This window comes from Rhynchophorus ferrugineus, unplaced genomic scaffold (genome assembly GCF_030347505.1).
Source record: "Rhynchophorus ferrugineus isolate W39M unplaced genomic scaffold, kcgeb_rfMv2 rfM6, whole genome shotgun sequence".
In the NCBI taxonomy this organism is placed as follows: Eukaryota; Metazoa; Arthropoda; class Insecta; order Coleoptera; family Curculionidae; genus Rhynchophorus; species Rhynchophorus ferrugineus.
Genome location: NW_027472585.1, coordinates 21,004,354 through 21,024,902, shown reverse-complemented (window position 1 = coordinate 21,024,902; position 20,549 = coordinate 21,004,354). Strand labels below are relative to the sequence as shown.

General features: G+C 32.9%; 1 protein-coding gene across 1 annotated transcript in view; it reads left to right on the top strand.

The window, feature by feature from the left end:
- Positions 1-20,549, top strand: part of LOC143198633 (G-protein coupled receptor dmsr-1) — a 207,389-nt gene that overhangs the window by 64,189 nt on the left and 122,651 nt on the right. The window contains exon 2 of the mRNA XM_076407974.1: positions 673-1,670. Coding sequence (XP_076264089.1) covers positions 743-1,670 — 928 coding nt within the window. The 5' untranslated portion in view covers positions 673-742. The remainder of the gene's footprint in view (positions 1-672; positions 1,671-20,549) is intronic.

The window sequence follows — 20,549 nt, the reverse complement described above, 5'->3', positions numbered from 1 at the left end:
TAGCTACCAACTCTATGTTATATTTTTATCCTCTTTAATCCTATATCTCAATCCAATATGCTGATATTAATGCTGAAAATTTTTCTCAACTGATTTGGTTTCAGATAATTTTAGATTCCTATTTTTAGATAGCTATGTACTATCTCTCTATCTTCTTTTAAGGAATTTTTATATCTTGTTTCTCTTACCAATGTCCTCGTAGCTCTGAACTGAATTTGAATGGATGCCAACGGAATTTACAATAGCCAAATACAGGCAAATATTTGCCAGTTCTGAATAATTTAATATATTATTCGTTTACTTGGAAACTGATCAAATCCTACACATCATCGGATATCACACCCATCAAAAGGTTTGTAGCTTTACATTGCTTCATCTCTTCTAATCATTTCCTTTATTATTATGTTGAAAATCAGTGGAATCACGACATGGTTTTTATTCTAAGAAGTCTGAACATGTTTAATAATATTTGGTCAATTGTAGAACAAAAATAAACTAACGGAATGACATAAATCTTATACACAGAACTTGATCAGCTCGATCTTGCTAATTCTCACTTTGTGTCTTTTAAATTTAATTAGTCCTTATATATTCTAAGGCATTATTTTGAAATAAAGATTAAACATTGCTGTTAACAGTTCTCTAATGCATATTTATTCTTTATTGTTACAGTTAATATCTACAGTGATGGACAAGAATATATAGCAACAACTCTATTAAAGTGTGAGAAATAAGCAACACAATGAACGTCAGTGCGAACGCGACCTTCTGCGACTTGAAGCAGTTCAGCAAAGACTTTCGCAGTTGTCACATATACCTCAGCTTCATAATCTGCATCCTAGGTTCAATCCTCAATATCTTGAACATCTGCATCTTGAGCACGAAGCAGATGCGATCGCCCACCAACTACATCCTCACTTCTCTCGCTATAGCGGATGTTATCGTCATGTTCGAGTACATGCCCTTCGCCTATATGCAGGATAAAAGAACGGCTTACTACAGTTATGGTTTCTCGTCTTTTATCATTTTCCATGCTGTCTTTACCAACGCATTTCATTTCATATCTTGCTGTTTGGCGATCATCCTAGCTATATGGCGGTATATAGCGGTGAAATTTCCACAGAATAATCAGAAATGGTGCAGCGAAACTCGAACAAAGTACACCATTTTCTTTACGTACGTTCTGTGTGCTTTTGTGTGCTTTCCGTTGGTACTATCTCTAAAAATAAACTCGAGCTTGGCGTATAAAAAACCAGACGGCAGTATAGTGTTCGTCAAACCCCAGGATATAGCCGTAGAAAACATCACGATATACCTGACCGCATACAGAAACTCTATATTCAAGAACATCAGTTTCTACGTGTATGGTGTCGTCTTGAAACTGATCCCTTGTATATTATTGGTGGTGCTCTCCACGCTTCTCATCATCGAGTTGTTCAAAGCTCAGCAGCGAAAGAAGGCGTTGCATACGTCCAATAAGGACACGCGATTGATCAAGAAAAAGCTTAATCAGAAGCACGTGGACAAGGAGAAGCAGTTCAATAGGACGACGAAGATGCTGGTTGTTGTGTTGTTACTGTTTTTGATGGCAGAGTTTCCTCAGGCAATGATGGGCCTGCTTCTTCACATATTAGGGGATAAATTCTATACGGAGTGTTATATGCCATTAGGTAAGTTACATAGTATTTCTTTGATTATTTTTGTATAGAGTCACGTGGAGTAACCACACGCAGTTGAGAAGCGTACGCAGTGAATCTTGTGCGAATAGCACAGTTGACGGCTGGTCACTACCTGTCGTATTAAGTTCGCATCTGATCCCTAAGCTAGTATATCACGCCACGAATACTTATGTCATAATATTATTTTTGCATAGTTTTCTTATTTATTTTAAATTTATTCAGATGATAAAGGTATTAAAATAACTATAAATTGTTAAACAAAATAACCTGAAAAAGGAGAATTTAATTACTAAGTATTTTTTTACCTTCTAGACTTAGAATGTCTCGCAAAATAGAAGACAATTTATAAATATATTGCATTCTAGTAATTACCGCTAATGTATATTAACGGTACATCCATAAACCATCAATATTTAGTTCAAGTTGATAATTCGATAGCACAGCACACCACTGACGGATCTATTAATCAATACCAAGTGAATTTAATTTTGGACACAGTCTTAATTTAGCCAAAATGTTGCTTTTTAAAAGATATCACAGCTTCAGCATTCAGGGTCATTGGAATATATCCTTTCGATAATAACCGTTTTACAGAAGCAGACAGAGCAACATCCTCAGTTACGAATCTGGTTTCTCCAACTTTCAAAATCCACCTTGAACTGCCCTTGATCTTGGTCATGATGCCAAGAAGACTGGATCTGATGCACAAGCATCTATTGCGTCTGCATCAATTGTTTTAGCAAAAACAAAATTTTATATTCCTAATATTTCGAATGTTGATGTAGTGTTCACCCACTATCTAGAATATTTAAACTGATATAAACAAAGCTATTATAAATATAAACACGTGCTTTATGGTCCATTGGAGTTAGAAACAAAATAGGAAAACTTAAATTCTTCGACCTTCCGGTTCTTATGAATACTCACGAGTCTCATATTTTTATTAACAAGCTCATTTGCAAAGCCACTTTCATTCATAAATGACGAAAAAGAGCAGCAAGTCGTTAATTTCTTATAGAATATATTCTGTTAGTGAATACAGACCGTCTAAAGATTTGTTAGAAGGGAAACAAAAAGAAATGGACAACTAATAACATGGAAATAAAAAATATACCAAAGTAGCAAAATATTATTAGAAAAGATACCAAAACTGATGACAAAAACATGTTTACAGCAAAAGTACTGTTGGCCATGTAGAGAAAAGTACGGAGATTCGGGTGAAATGTAGATTGAGTTTTGTTATTACTCATGCTAATTTATTACATTAAAAAAAACCTTGTTTTTTAGCAATCAACTATGCTATTTACTAAAAATTGCGCACAGTTGCTCCACATGATTCTGCATCCTTAATTATTTTGCAGATTGTAAGACGTTATTTCAAAATTATTGCTTTATAAGTTGATCTTTAAGATATAAATCTCTAGGATCATATAAAATCAATTAGGAAGCTAACGAAATGTGTTTAGTTATTTTGTGCATAATTATAAGCGGTTATTATTTTTGATAGAACTAAGTGATTTTAAATTACCAGCAATAATAGAGCGAAAACTCAGTGTTGCTTTCTTGCTGAATACTATATCCGAAAGTTCGGAAACGGCCTTGAACATGAAACATGGAAGAAAATAATGATGTAAATAATTCTTCCAGAATTTAAATAAATATTTTAATAAAATTTTCGAAGAATAAATAATACTTCTTCTACTATAGCTTTTAAAGCTTAAAAATATATTTAGCCGCATAACTGAACACCTTATATTGCATATATATATATATATATATATATATATATATATATATATATATATATATAAGGATTACAGATTTTCCTCAAAATAAAGTGCAAAATAAATACATGTCAAACTGTGATATCTAATAATAAATCATTAGACAATTGGACCTTTTTTCCTGTATTATCAACACCAAAAAAATTTAAACATTTTCAGCTAATAACCAAGTATTACCCATATCTTTAATAAAATCTCAAACTACTACAAATTGCATAACCTAAACTTAATAAACAGAATGTTTAAATAAGTTATCTTTGTTTCAAATATATGTGTAAAGAAAAGTATGAAATGGCAAAATATTAATTTTTTAATAAGTAACTAGTCAATTGAAAAGTCCCCGGTCTGGCACATAGATGGCGCTACTAGAATTAAATCCATATGCTTTTTAGATAGCCCTAACCCTCAAAAGATATGTGTATGAAATTGACAGCTGTCGGATCATTAGTTTGTGAAGTTTAGACGTGGTGAAATGAGCACCACAGACGGTGAACGCAGTGGACACCCAAAAGAGGTTGTTACCGACGAAAATAGTTAAAAAATCCACAAAATGATTTTGAATGACCGTAAATTGAAATTAAACGAAATAGCAGACACTCTAAAGATATTAACCGAACATGTACGTCATACCATTCACGAGAATTTGGATATGAGAAAGCTATGTGTAAAGTGGGTGCCGCGCGAGCTCACTTTCGACCAAAAACAACGACGAGTTGATTATTCGGAGCAGTATTTGAAGATGATCAAGCGTAATAAACCCAAGTTTTTGCGTCGATATGTGACAATAGATGAAACATGGGTCCATCATTTCACTCCGAAGTCCAATCGACAGTAATCCGAGTGGACTGCACACGATGAACCCGCCCCCAAAGCGTGGGATGACGCAAAAGTCGACAGGCAAGGTTATGGCGTCTGTATCTTGGCATGCGCATGGAGTAGTTTTCATTGACTACCTTGGAAAGGGAAGGACCAACAATATTGACTATTACAAAGCGTTATTGGACCGTTTGAAGGACGAAATCGCTGAAGATCGGCCGGATTCGAAGATAAATAATGTGCTGCTTCACCAAGACAATGCACCGTGTCAAAAATCCATGAATTGGGCTTTAAATTACTTCTTCATTCACCGTATTCTCCAGATGGGCCAGACCCCCAGCGACTATTTTCTGTTCTCAGATCTCAAAAGAAAAATGCTCACTGGGAAGAAATTTTCCGTCGAATGAAGAGGTGATCTCCGAGACCGAGGCCTATTTTGAAGCAAAGGACAAATCGTACTACAAATATGATATCGAAAGGTTGGAGGGTCGCTGTAATCAGTGTATCACTCTTGACAACTGACCTGTTATGTAAAAAGCAAAAAATTTGCAAAATGTTGAATAAATCTAAATGAACTGTGACTGTGTTATTTTATAAATTTGAGGATAAAAAAGATTATTTTTATTTCATTAATTCATTAATATTTACTTCTGTTACTGTGAAAAATTTTTATCAGATGTAATATGTAGTATCAGATGTAATTTTCAGCTAATAACTCATTAATTATTATTACACATTTATTGGATTTTTAATACACCACGCCACATTAAGTGTATACATATAGTACATGTCTTCGTATATATTCATCGTATATATACTTTTTGTTTTGATTTTAGTTTGTTACTATTACATTATTACTATTTGCATCATTCCTTTTAACAAAAACTAGAAAATCTAAAAAAATAGAAATATAATATCTTGGTGACATTGTGGATCAAAAGCTGTCAATATGCTATAACATTATTTGCTGAAACCTCTTATACCACATGTACATTTCAAATCAATTTACTTTTTGAACTAAAAGTAATTATTTGCGGATTATTTCAATTTTTATACACGGTGATAAATTTTATTTGGGATATTATTTCAATATACATATTAACACATTAACTCGCTTGTGAGTAATTAATAATAACAAATAATTGATCTATTATTAACTTCCCTCCAAATAAAATAGTATAATATAATTAAGGCATATTATACTATCACAATTGTATTAATATGTAACAATATATTGTAAAATGTATTTTTAATATTGGTATCGTGGGTTGCATATTCTAATTTTACATTAAATAATCAGCATTATTTTTGTATATATCGATTATTATATACAGAAAGCTGTGTTTTTATTTTTAATATTTCAATCATTCTTTTGTTTAGAATATTATTCTTTTCTGAAATAAATTCAACAGGTTGGCGATGAAGTGCCATGATGACGCTTATCATTTTCTGTTGGGTTGGGGAGTTATTTTTGACACAGAAAAGAATTATACACACCAACCTGCCAATACTTTCGCAAATAATATCGGATGCGCCCACAATATCGATCATTTATTTCCGTGTCGTTCACTTCATTTTGATGCCGTACATATTTGAATGTAAATCGACGATAATAGACGCGAAAATAACTCCAGGAAATATTTTTTCCAGATATTCTCCGCGTAAACATTTCTATTCGTTTACGATAAAAATAATAACTGTAACGGTTTCGAAGGAATGCGTCCGATATTGAATCGAATTTTTCGATTTCCTCTTCCTATTAACTCAACTTATCGATTGGTAATTCTAAAAATAAACAGCGTCGATGTACGCAGGAAATGTAAATTTACTAATTATCATGGCTTGCTGTCGACGACGCGATAAAACAAACGACCGGTACAAATTACTACAATTAGAAGATAAACAGGGATTGTTTGGCTTATCAGTTATTATATTAGGGCGAATGCGCCGCCGTGTCATAAGGTTTATTAAGTGCTAGCCTGCATTCTGACCATTTTTTTTTCACTTGAAAAAATATTTATTGAGAAAAGTTTATAAAATATATGTTAATAAAAATTCCATTGTTTTCTACAACATTTTTCCATATTTTAAATGACTTCGAAAAATATGGGGGTTCTATTAATATAATATAGTAAATATTTTTTAATGTATGTTCGCGGATTTCTCCGTCAATTGTGGGCCGATTTTCAAAATTCTTTTTTTATTTGAAAGAGTGCATCTCCTAGATGGTCTCGTTGGAACCAAATCAGGATCTGTCGGGGAAAGGGGAGGGGAGGAATCGAGGGAAACGCTCAAATTTCAAAGGCACGCACAATATTTTCACATATTTTTTATCTCAAATAATCAGATATTTGTGTATAATATTGTTGCTGACCTGATGTGACGGAAAATCGGAAGTCGTTCACTGCATTCAGTTTGCTTTTTAAGCACAGACTACAGCATACATGATGCAGTAGAAATATTGTACACCACTGTTTCTATGGTGTAATGGTTAAAGCGCTTAGCTTTCAAACGGAGGTCGCGGGTTCGATTTCCGACGGGGACAATAACTTTTTGTTGCTGTTTAGTTCGAACAATCTCAAATCACCTTGATCAGGTAGCAGACCCGGGTGCCTGAAGCGCTTCTTAATTTCAATCATTGTTTCTTTATTCCTATTTTTCCTCATACGGACTGCACCTTTACTTGGCCTACCCATTGTAATATTATATAAAAATAGACAAAAACCTTATTTAACCTATCTACTACACTTATTTTATATTCTCATATATACACACAATTTAACTTAATACCTACCTAAACATATTTATCTATTTACAATATTATTTTAACTGCTATCAACTGATCACTTTGAAGTTCGTGCTGAACCTAAACAATACAAAAATAATAATATAATTTTATGACATATACAAAATATTAAATTACCAACGAACCGAGTGTTGTTATGCAAATGGACAGTTTTGCGTCCGTTAGTCGCTATTTCTGGCCTCTTTTGCAACACAACGTCATTAAATTTGTTTAGTTGACGTCGTTAGATATCCGAAGTAACAACTTTGTTTGAGTTTAGAAGTTCGTAATAGCTTATGCTACCACATGCATAGAAATACCTTATAGCTATATAAGTATTCTGCCTCAGTGTCCATATGATTAGTAGTTCAACTTTATAACACTGGTACCAATAGGCTTAGACATATTTTGTAACCTGACAACCAATGAAACCGCCATGTGAAAAATATTCGACCGAAAATGGTTGAGCCCAATAAGTCGTGTGATTCATTGTATTTAAACTTGCTTAATTTTCGAAACATTTATTTGTCATTAACATCAAAATAATTACCTTAAAATCGTTTAAATATCATAACCATAACTGCTATGGCAGCATGTTTCATAAAATGGAAGCGACCGTGACAACCATTCAGGCCACCACAAATACATTAACGCTGTATTCTAAGATTGACAGTGCTAGAGGATTGGAACGATGCGGTTTTCGGGTATAAAATACCAACAGGACGTAATCTCTCTATCTTTTATCATTATGTTATGATGACTTTAACACTTCCGTATAATCCTGATCTAACCTAACATCTTATCTATCCTACCATCGACTACATGTAGTGTTAACATTGACAAGCAACGGATGAACAATTCTACAAAATTAAAACTAATGAAAGTCAAAAATGAATTTTTGAGCATTTTATGATAAGCGTCTGTAAATATTCAACAACTGACCAGGTACATGGAATCACAGATATTACCGAAAATATCTACGAAGAGAAAAAAGTTTACTTAGCGATATTCTTGGACATTCATGTATAAACTCATACATTAACATAAAATTTTACCGAAGCTGTACATATCCCAGCTAAGATATTTAGTTCAACAAGAATAAATTTACTCAACAATGAAAGGAACAATATCAGGCGTAGACCAAAGCGGTGGTTTGGGCACTGTTCCTAGGTTCTTTGTGCATGTGACATATCAGAAATAGCAAATATTGTTATGAGTATATTTGCTGATAATTCTGCGACGATTCTTAATGACAATAAGAACGAGGAAGCCACCAGAAAATCGCAATAGGCTAGTAATAATATATATAAGTGGACCGATACCTTTAATAAAAGTCAACTCCAGTAATTCAGTACATATTAAAATCACGCACTACCAAATTGATCATATACAAATAAATAAGAACAATGTTATTATCCCATACGAGAGCAATGCTAAGTACCTTGGAGTGAATCTTGATTGTAAAGCTTCGTTGAAAGGATCATATCAAAAATAATAGAAATGAACTCAGATTAAAACGCAAACAAATTATTAGGTATTTGGAAGAAAATTTAAAGGATTTTCCATGAAATGGAAGATGCAATTTCAACAAATATTTCAATTTATAATACAAATATTTCATAATAAAGTCGGGAGAGGTTTTGTGGTTGCATCCAAATATCATGGGATCAATTGATCTTTCTCTGGTATATTAAGAGATTCACAACAAGACATGGGGAAATGTTATACTGCCGTGTTAACATCGAAGTGAAACTCTTAGACAGTACTAAACTAAGACGCAGTCTGAAGTAACAAGAGTGTGTAAGTGTTTCTGTGTAGCGTGTAAATGTATTAAGTGGTAGATATACTGAAAAGTCCTGCTAATTATTATTTTATTAAAGACTAAATGGGTCTGTTAATATTTTATTACACTAGTTATAATATATTAATAAATAATTAAACAAAATGATTAACATCTGCAAATGGTGAATAACTCAGCAACAATAATATTAATTTAAGGGATTTAATAGTCCAAATTTAATATTTCGGGTTGTTCTTTTTTATCCGATGAACTTTTTTTTTATATATTTTAAAATCTCCTTTTACCAACTAGGGGTTTATCTGGACTAGACCTACAATTTAAGGTGGGCCCCGAACCACGGTCTTCGCTATTAAGCCTACCGTCTGGCGAATGACTAATTTGAAAATAATCCTAGCAAACATCCGGTCTTACCTAGCCTGGTTAGTGGCGTGATAGGATTCATTTTCCTTGTCGGATTTTGCACTCTTGCGTAGGACAAGCACAAATATTAAACAATCACAAATATAAACTTATGACTATTCCCAGGCCATTAGGCCCCAGCAGCATTCGAACAGTAGGTGGATCGTCCTGTCCTCTTTACCACTGCGCCAACCTAGCAAACAACCTTTGTTGTTTCGTGTTTATACTGAAAAACAAATTAAAACTCATGTTAATTGGACTATTACCTCAAAGCGTGCTTTTAACCAATCCGTTTTATATCACTACGTAGTATAAAACAAAGTCGCCTTTTCTGTCCCTATATCCCTATGTGCGGTTAAATCTTTAAAACTACGCAACGGATTTTGATGCGGTTTTTTTCAATAGATAGAGTGATTCAAGAGGATATATGTTTATATGTATAATACATTCATAATATACTAAGGCAACATTGCTAATTTTAGATTGATGCTAATTGCTAATTTTAATTTACGACATCTAACGTGATGTCGTAAATTAACCTATTTTTTAGGCTTATTTAGCAATTAGCAAAAACGCTGCCTAACCCTACGAGTTAGATCAAATTAATGTACTACAGTATTGTACACCATAATAAGGTCTACAAAAAAGTCCGCGATGATATATGTTTATCTTTTAGGGATAACCCACATTAACCATTTTTATTGTTTACTTTTTACGTGAGAAAATGGCTTATTTACGAAGCTATTTTAAGCAATACGGAATTAATCCTTATCGAATTAAGTACCTTAAATACAGTGTGCAATTAATATAGATCAATATGGTTCCTTACAGCATGTAAATTAAACAAATATTTTCGGAGATATTACAAATTTAAAATTTGCGTTTAAAAATGTGTAATGTAATAAAATTGTATGAATTTAGATATTCCAAAGATAGCAGGAAATTTTCATAGTAAGTATAGGGGAAGAGGAATTGTTTTACTCCAAATTTAATGCGTGCAGGCCAAGGGCAGTAATGAATGAACCAAAAATACTGGATCGATTTTAATCATGTTTTCATTGAGTGACATAGGCATATATATTTTATGCCCGTGCAAAGTCGGAGCGGACCGCTATGTTTTTATATACAACGTTCATATTTTTTCTGTAGTGTATTTAATTTAGTATCAGCATTGCACCCGTGCGAAGCCGGGGCGGGTCGCTAGTCTTCAATAATCCTTTTTAGTTTCTAAAATTTAATATCTTCGAAAACAACAATTTTTTCTTCCGTTTGTACAAAGCTCTACGAAATAAGCTATATATCAGTTGGTATGGCGAAGTATTTCCATGTAGCTTTTGTGAATTTTGGCAATGGTGTTACCGAATATTCTACCAATCCAACCGTATGGCTACGATGCTGGTATATTGCTACAGCTTGTAAGCTTGAAGTTTTGAGCAGAATTAATTTAAAAGCCTTTAGCAAATTTGACATGTTTGTCTCTAATTATTGGTACAGACCTGAGCATTCGGGACGAAAACGTGTCATAAAAATAAAATAACATCTTAAAAATATGAGTCGATTTTCTTATTTTTCATTGAATTGAGGGAAGTTACAATTATTGATACCGTTCGTAGCACAAAACTTGCCAAATAATATGGAAAAACTATTTCATAACTGGTGAGAGGGAAGATGTTTAAGAATAATCTCATATAAAATAATTATTAATATAAAGAATTAAGTTTGCCAATGGTTACTGCAACATTTCTTTTTAATATATTATTTCTCGGAACATCTTCCATATAGATGCGCAAATACTAGAAATGGCAATTAGAAGAAGGTTAAAAAATATAATAACCTTAAAATAATAATAACCATCCATTAAGCGCACTACATTCAACAATTGGTTTTTTTAGCATCTGTCCAAATTTTTTCGACCTAAAATATAAAGTAACACTGATTGAATAGAGTAATTTTAGGAAAGAGTAACTTACCTATGTTATTATTTAGATAGCAGATATCAGATTATTGCAGTTTCAAGGTGTTACTGTATCTTTTCCAAAATATGTCTCAAATGTGATTGTTTGCAAGTTTATTTTTTAGTTAATAATTTGAAAATATACTAGGATAATATGACTCTGCCATCCAAATCATCTTGTACTGTTCAGCTTTTGATTTTTTTTTTCATACTACTTCGCCGTTGCGTCTGAAATTTAACACATTTAACAAATATTTCACGTTAAAACAGTAATTAAATTTTTAGAATATAATAGAATATAATACATCACGCTGTTTATATAATTATTGTCACTATTCTTGAGGGTCCGATAAACCAAATAAAGGAAATATTCTTAATTTATTGTTTTATTATGCCTACTTCATAGTGAAATTTCCACATATACAGTATTTTCTCTTGGAGCTGAATATATATTCTAATGGTATATTGGATGAATTAATTTGTAGATATTGCAGAATATAAATGTTTGAAATCTCATTTCAGGAATCTATAAATGGAATACTAAAGTTGTAGAACTATAAGAATAATAATAATAAATATCAGTATATACAAACGGTTACAATTAATAACAGAACGCAAGATGTATAAACATAGAGAGTATAAGTTTTATTATTATTATTTAATTATTGCATTCTTACTAGTTGTTTCCGACTAACCTACAATTTGTCTTTAGGGTACATCGGCCTTATCTCAGTCTCTGGTGAAATAATATTTATACATGTCACTGCTGTATTTTTTTTAATTGCACCTCACTATACAACACTGCACAAGATCAGATGGTTTCATTCTTTTGAGTCTGTGTCCTGCTCTGGTGGTATTCAAAAGTTGCAATACTTTAATATTCTCATGAGAATGGAGTGTTTCCCCATGCCCCTTTGCAATTCTCTTGATTTCTTGACTGACTGTGGCTATCTGAAGGTTTCGATGTAGGTATTCAGTAGATATCTGAAATCTTTGCAAGAGTGTATAAACAAAATATATAAATAAACAAAGTCAAAATTAAGCAGATAATGCAGTTAACATGATTACATAGAATGACATATAAACAAACTTAACATAATTTCGATAAGGCTAAACAAACTGGAGTATATCCGCGGCTGTAAGGTAGTTGATTAGTTGATTCAGATTTTTCAGTTGGACTAAATGTTCTATGGTGTCCGCCATTCCAAGCTGTCTGAGGGCTTTGTACTTGCGGCACTCAATTAGTAAATGTCTTATACTCAATAAGGTTTGACACTCGTTACACATAGGATGTCTTTCAGCTTTTAGCATATATTCATGGGTAAGTCTGCAATGCTCAATATATGTCTTCCTATATCTCAAATATTGGGATTTGGCAAAAGTCTTTCTTGATTTCCCATAATTTATTGTTACTTTGTAGTTCTCAATGTAATTGGTCGATATTTCTAAAAGGGGTTTTACAGCGGAACTTTATATCACTCTTCGAAAAAAGAGAACTCAATCGGACTGAATCCCCTTCCTTTCCCGCGAGGTAGTCGACTCTCTTGTTACCTGCGATTCCCCTAAGAGAGAGAACTCACAAATAAATAATATATTTGATCACTTCTTGTTGTGATAGTATGGGGGTGCCTGATGCTTTCTACCAAAGGGTGACTCATTCGCGCTGATCCGAGACTCTCCAGGGAGCTCTTGCGATCCAGAAAAGCCGCCCGCATCATTATGTAGAGCTTTCATGGACAAGTTAATAGGCACAGCTATCAGCTCTAAATAAAGAAAGGGTCATGAAGATTTTGATTTGAAAAATAAAACGCAATATATTGGTTGAGAAGTAGATACTCTCCTTGAGCTCCAGCTATAAATTGATGATGACAATGATGATGATGGCAGTTAATATATTTAGTGAACCTTAGCAACACCTCATTTTCTCCTTCCAGGATTAGTTGCGACCCTTATAATATGAAATGTTCTTATCTTTTATACTTTTCTCCTAACAGAAAAGAAATTGAACTTAAACATAGAAGTAATACATATAGGTACTAAATTGGGCTCAATAGTCCACGGAAATCTAAATTGTGATAATATAAAACTAATGAAAATAGAACAAATTAAAGGTCAAGAATTAATTAAAGTTTCTCGAACACAACGAAATACAAATGACTTTCGGGACGATTTTTTTTACCATTCGAAGAAATAAATTCGCACCGCTTTGTCAGAGAGCCAAGAGCAACAAACCCCCATTACTGGACGAACTTTCGCACAATTGACCTTCTTATTGGCCGTTTACAAAAGGGCTGAAAACTTTCGGCCGTCTGTGTTTGAAAGCTTCCGGAACAGACGAGAAAAAAAAACAATGTAATAGCGAACGGGTTGAGCGTCATCTCAAAGGACGGACACGTTTGGCTCCGAGCAATGGACCAAAAAAAAAACATAAAAAAGCGACGTTCGGCAGGACAAAAAATAGAATTTTTGCATGGTTGTGGAAAAAATAACATGGAAAAGAACTTCGCTTAATTTGAGAGTAATTTTTAGGCGGTATTTTTTCGCAGAGGTTAATGGGAAGTTGGCAAGATTATTATATGTCGCTAGACTTTTGATGATGTTTCTAAAATTGGAAAAAAATCCAGTTTTACACTGGTTCCTTGGACCATCTATTAATTTAGTTTGAACAATTTTATTATGCTACCGAATAATGTCCCGTAGCTCTAAAATCATTTTTATTAGTGCTCAATTTATAAGTTGGAATCGAGATTGAGGCGATGAACCCAAGTAGAAGAAAGTAACTAAATATAGACTACGATTTAGTTTTTGGGTCAAAAGTAAAAACTACTTAAAAATCAACATATTATTAACGTAATATTAATCGGTAATATCTTTTTAGATAAGACAGTAATATTTTTTATATATTTCTAGATAAACTGTGTGATCAAAATAGAACAGTTTTTTTATTAATCTCTTAGAACGTCAACAATCTGCCCGTGGGCAATAAGTATTATTGTATGATTTCCATTATATAATATAACAATCCTACCATGTAGAAGATCACTTCAGTAAGTGACCTGCTGTACAACTTAGAATCAAAATCTTATTCTAGATACTATTCTAACTTATTTAAAGTATATCCTAACTTATTCTAAAGACAATACTATAAAGATATTAATCAGTTCGTATGGTGGTTTGCGTTTGAGCCTACGCACTTCACTGTCATCCCACACATTTAACTGTTTAACGAGTGCATTGAGATGCACTAAAAGTCTTTCAGAGTACTTCGAATTTCAGAGCACTAGCATTTCGAATCACTCTCGTTATGTGTTCTAAGACGATATCGCGTTGAATCAGGTTGTTGGACACGTAATATGGGGCATCAACGATTACTCGCAACACTTTATTCTGGAACCTCTGGAGGATATCAATTTTAGATTTGCTAGTAGTACCCCACAGTTTAATACAATAGGTGCAGATGGGCCTAAGTATTGACTTGTACAGCAAAACCTTGTTATCTAATGATAATCAAGATTTACGCCGATATATTTGGTTTAGTTTAAGCTCAAGCTGTTTGCGTTTTGTCACTATATGTTTTCCTATGTCAAACGTCAATCAAAATACATTCCCAGATATTTAACGTTGTCTTGCGGAAGTTCATGATTAATCAATTTCATTGAGAGACATGTTTTTCTACAAAGAGTGAATGTTATATGGGTAGATTTTGTCTCATTTGCATTGATACGCAACGTTTTCAAACACAACTCGACTTTGTTAAGGTCAAGTTGGAGGTTTTTTGTGGCTGAGATTGGATCCTCGTGTGATGATAAAACCGCTGTATCGTCAGCATATGTTGCAACAGTAGTGTTTCTTGAGGGCGGTATGTCAACTGTATGCAATAGATGCGAGAACAATGGGCCAAGGACACTACCCTGCGGAACACCCGAATATATGGGCTGTATGTCAGTGTATCCGTCACCCTGTTTGACAATAAAATGTCTGTCTGAGAGGCACGATTTCAGCAGTTGAAAGTGCGTATGGGGCAAAAGCTTTTTCAACTTAACGTACAGTCCAGTGTGCCACACCTTGGCGAAGGCCTGAGAAATATCGAGAAATGCAGCGAAGCAATATTTTATATCGTTTAAATGTTTGTTAATTTGGTTGACTAACCTATGTGTTTATTCTGTTATCCCGTGTTTATTACGTAAGCCAAATTGATGGTCAGGAATAATATTTCTGTCCTCTGCGATTAATTTGAGTATCTTAATGTATAGTTTTTCGAAAAGTTTAGAGATGATAGGTAACAGGCTTATAGGACGATAAGAGGGGACGTCTTCTGATTTTTCCCAGGTTTAAGAATCTTAATGATTTGAGCCACTTAAATATGATATGTTATTAATATGTTATTAATTTGATGCACTTTCGATGGATTATGTTGTTGAGGTTTTTAAATCTTTTTTGTTACTTTCCAGAGAGAATATTCCATTGCATCAGGTGGCGTTAAGTTTTGTAAATAGTTTTGAATTCCTTGATTTTTCGCCTTATTTATTAGCTCTTTTGTGGCCTTGTTGAATTTTCTCTTGTTTTCTTCTGTTCTGATTTGTTTGCACTTTTCTCTCTTCAGCAATTTTTTGTTTAATTGTACATAAAAATAATTATAATTAAACTTTTGATATGTCGCTCTATTTTGGGAGGTAAATTTAGTTAAATAATGGGCAGTTGGTTGAGGTGTTATGCAACGAAGGTTGTTATGTTTTGTTGAGAATATTTTAGTTCACTGTTATAATAACTGGTGAGTAATCAGATGATAGATCGAAGCAGGATTCAGCTTTGTACGTTTTGGTATCAATATTTTTTGTAACACAAAAGTCTATGGTATCGGGAATTTTATTTCTATCTCACGGCCAATATGTTGGCTCTCAGTAGAAATATGCTGTAAATTATGTGCCTTCATTACTTTGACCAAAAGCAGAGCTTTTTGGTGTAATTAATCTAGATCCCCACATAACATGTTTTGCATTGTAGTCTCCTCCGGCAATGAATTTATTACCCAGCGTGTTAAAGAAACCGTGGTATTGTTCTGCCTTGCTGTTGTGTTTAGGCGGAAAATAGATAGCACTAATTGTTAATGGCCCATGCTCTTCTTCAATGGTTACACTGGTGGCTTGTAAATATTCCTCGCTGCATTTCTCTGTTTCACAGTGTCTTATGTTTTCACGGATAATTATAGGAGTTCCTCCATGTGCTTTATCATCTGGGTATTTTGTGCGATTCAGCTTGTGTTTTGGATACCATCATGCTATCAATATTTTGTTGATATAAGAACATTTTAAGCTCACTGGTATGTTGCCAGAGTCCTTTAGCATTCCAAACGGCTATTTTGTATTTGCTGTAATGACTATTAGTTATTAGGCTAGCTTGGTAACAACGACGGTGATTAAATTCATCATTGTACTCATTTGTTCCATAAGTTTACCCATCATTTCCTCTAATTTACTAATAGTACTTATAGGTTCAGTGGTGATTAGCGTTGTTTGCGTATTAGGTTGGCTCTAACTGTTGGTTACTGCGTATGCGTATGATATATGAGGGTGTAGTATTGGAGCTTAAGACCTTCACTTTTATGACACCAATAGTAAATCAGATGTTTTTTTTTACAACAGAGCGTTCTGAAAGGTACGTCTGCACTCCGCAGTGGTTTGAACAGAACTAAAATAGAACATTAAACAAAATTGCAAAATATATGATAAATATTCAATAGTTACTCAAATATGCGCTATAAATGTGAACTTAAGTATCTATAAGAAAATAGCGTTCAATGCTTATCTAGTAAGAAATAAAATAACTTTGTTAATTGTAAGAAATTAATTATTTTACTTGCAAAAATCGCATATCCAAATGTCAAATTCTGGCCCTACACAGTTATTATGTGTCTAAAGCCCACACCTCAAACATTAAACCCACAATTCTCATTGTGTTCTATGAAAAAAGTTGCTGGCAGAACATAAAATTTGCAACTACAAAGTCAGTGGCTCCTTTCTCTATTATGGTATCTGGTTCAGTGTCTGAATCAATTCTTCTTCGCCTTCACTGCCCATCACTTCTTTGTATTTTTTTGTTTTTTTTTCTAGACATTTTCTTTGTTCTTTGTCTTTATTTCTGTCGTAAATATTTTCTATTTGTTTGCGCGATGAGTTAGTATTGAATCGAAATTCGGTAATAAAATAGATATTGTCTAAACATAATAACTAATTAAAAAGAAGTTAATTGAAATAAATTAAAGAAAAATTGCTTATAGTATAATTTCAATGCAAAAAAATCATAAATCTGACAGAGGTCTTTAGAAATAAGAAATATATATATTATGTTTCTGAAATGTTTTTTTTCTTAAATAACGAATAAATTGGCTACGAAGGTGAATGAATTGAAACAGTACGATTTCATTCCTAAAAGGATCTTTTTCGTAATTAGAATTCCAGACCATATTAAGTATTAACAAAATTACAAAAATTAATTAATTTCTATTTATAGAAATTACATTTCGTCTGCGCCTAAATATTTAAAGAAATTAATTACTGCACAGACTTGCGACAACAAATTATTCAAAACGATGTCCTCGAGACGGTTTTTTAGCTTAGGGAAAAATAAGCTATAAATCTGACCGAACTGAACCAGGCGAACAGGGCAGTTAAAGGGTGATATGTGAGTTTTTGCACAGCACTAAAATTTTTTAATAATTTTTTCGACCACAACAGTGTTAATATAAAATTTTTGAATTACTTAGTCTGTAGTATTAGCTATCGAAACTTTATATCATTTTAATGGATATTTTCGCTAAATATTACAGAGGTCAGCGATATTTTAGTTATTTAGAATATACTTAACTATTCAATTGCTCAATTGATGGCCTCTAATATAAAGGTATTTAAAAAATCTATAAAAATAACAGTCCGTCCAAAATAACAGTAAACTCATGTTTTTTGAAAATGTATGACATCATAATGTGCCAATATTACCGCACCAACTTTGACTTTTAATTTATTTTTCTTAGATATAGAATAAAATTAAGTTCATAGTACATTTAATGCGTATACATTCAAACCGAAGGTAATAATGTAAACGATAACTTTTCTTTTATTAACTTTTGTTATACTAGTATACCATGAGTGGCCCAATGTGCCCAATTCTGTGTAATATCTATTTTCATCCATTTCATCTAGGAATATGTAATAATACTTAATTTGATTATTTCCTTTTGAAAATTGGATACTTTTAAAAGTAATCTCTGGAAGTTCCATCAATCCTCTTGGTGAGTTATATTTATACAACTTAAAACCTATTTCCCTAACAGCGTATATATTTCCCTCTACCTATCTATATCCCCCAATGAACTGAATATTTCTGGGTTTTTGGGAATATTTCCCAGATTAACAGCTTCCGCTGAAAGAATTCTGTTAATTTTTATGATTATATCGAAAACATAATATCGAAAAAACTTCTTACTTTTTTGTATAAATTTCATATAATTGATTCCAAATAGAGCCAACATCAACATGGTCTTGATTCGTTACCCGCTTCGCATGTGGACAGTTTCTTTTTGGGAATTTAGTAACTATCTCGTTTCTGTTCGATGTTAGAACTGATTAGAGACGTTGTTTCTGATTTTAACTTTTCTGCCGGTTCATAACCCGTCATTATTTCCAATACTGTTTATCGAATATTACAGACATTTGATAATCAGCTAAAAAATACGGTCGGATTTTAAAATGAATTTTCAAACTGCGATAGGCAATAGATTTGACGGCGTGATGACGTGAGTTAGTTATTATTAGAAACAAGCTATATATCCAGTTACAAGATATACCAGAAAAACTGTTGCTGTTACATCGATGTTGTTCATAAGATGTTTACTCATATTTTTTTATTAGTGGATATATTACTTGTTTTATTTTAAGATTGCATTATAATTCCCAGTAAACCTCTCTCAATTTTGTAGCGCGTCACTAAATATGTAGTATGATGGAAGACAATTTAACATTGATCAACTGCTTCAGTTCCGTTGATAGTAGAGAGAGTAGAAAGTTGAATTTATTTTATGGGCAGGTTTAAGTAGCAACCTGGTGTTTTGAGGTTCTTTCCAATTTATTTTTAATCTCATCGAACATTTAGTATCTTGTGGTCATAGGTTTAATATGGGTGTTATGTATAAATGCCTTAAATATTATTACTTGTTTCCACACATAAATTGTGAGATGTTTCAGAAAAATGGCACAAGTGGAAACTAAAATTGTTGCTTATTAATTAGTGAGAAACCCAAGTATGGATAATCTCTGACAAGTAGTGTTGAGATGCGGGAGAGAAAACAAGGTTGTAAATTAAATACAATTTATTTTGTATCTTCCTTGAGTAAATTAATACCCAAAAATGAGTTGTTTAATTTATAATAAAGAATACATATACACATTTGAAAGATATTGCTTTATACGTCATATGAAAATGATTATGATTCAAATCGCACATACTTACTATTAACGAAAGGTGTAGATTGACTAACATAGACTATGCTAGAGGAATTCCATTCTTTCAATAATACTTCAATTAATACAATGATTTCTTCAATGTTTCTTCAATTAATGCTCACTCATTCTTTCTTATTCATTCAATTCAATAGTTTCTTCTTCAAACATTTCAATACTTTCTCTCAGCAATGCTTTATTCTTCACATTTTCAATAACACTCTTTTCCTCGGTATTCATGCAAAACACTGTCAGACTGTCTTCTCGTTGTGGATGCACAGTGCTTTATCGCTGAAGCTCCTTCCTCGGGTTCTTGGTGGCGGTGGACAAGGCTGTTCCAAGAAACCCTTTTTTTGTACCCCGACTCGCTGAGAATATCGGGGTGGGAAACACTCTTCCAGCTAGGAACTTCTCTTAAGGAATTCCCTTCGACTCTTAAGGAATTCCCAAAAATTCCACGATTTCAGGTCTTCTTGATATTTATGGTTAGGCGCCATAAAGAGTCCTCTACCAGGTCTAACATCCAACCCGTTTCGCCTAGCCTCTGTATTTAAACCCTCGTTATCCTAAACATTTGACAACGAGCCGATGGGCATCATATTTGTTGAACATGTCTGCCCTGTTTACTTGGTATCTTTTTGCCTGTCTATCTTTACCAGACATTCAATATACTGCGAACGTTATGTTTTTATCAGATCATAATTCTTTTCCATGTCATGTATATTAAAATTTTCAGTTAAAAGGTCTAATAAATTAGACCCTCTAACAATAGAACCGAAAGAATCTGATGATGATAGAGTCTGATGTTTTAAAACTGTTTTATTATCGAGTTTATG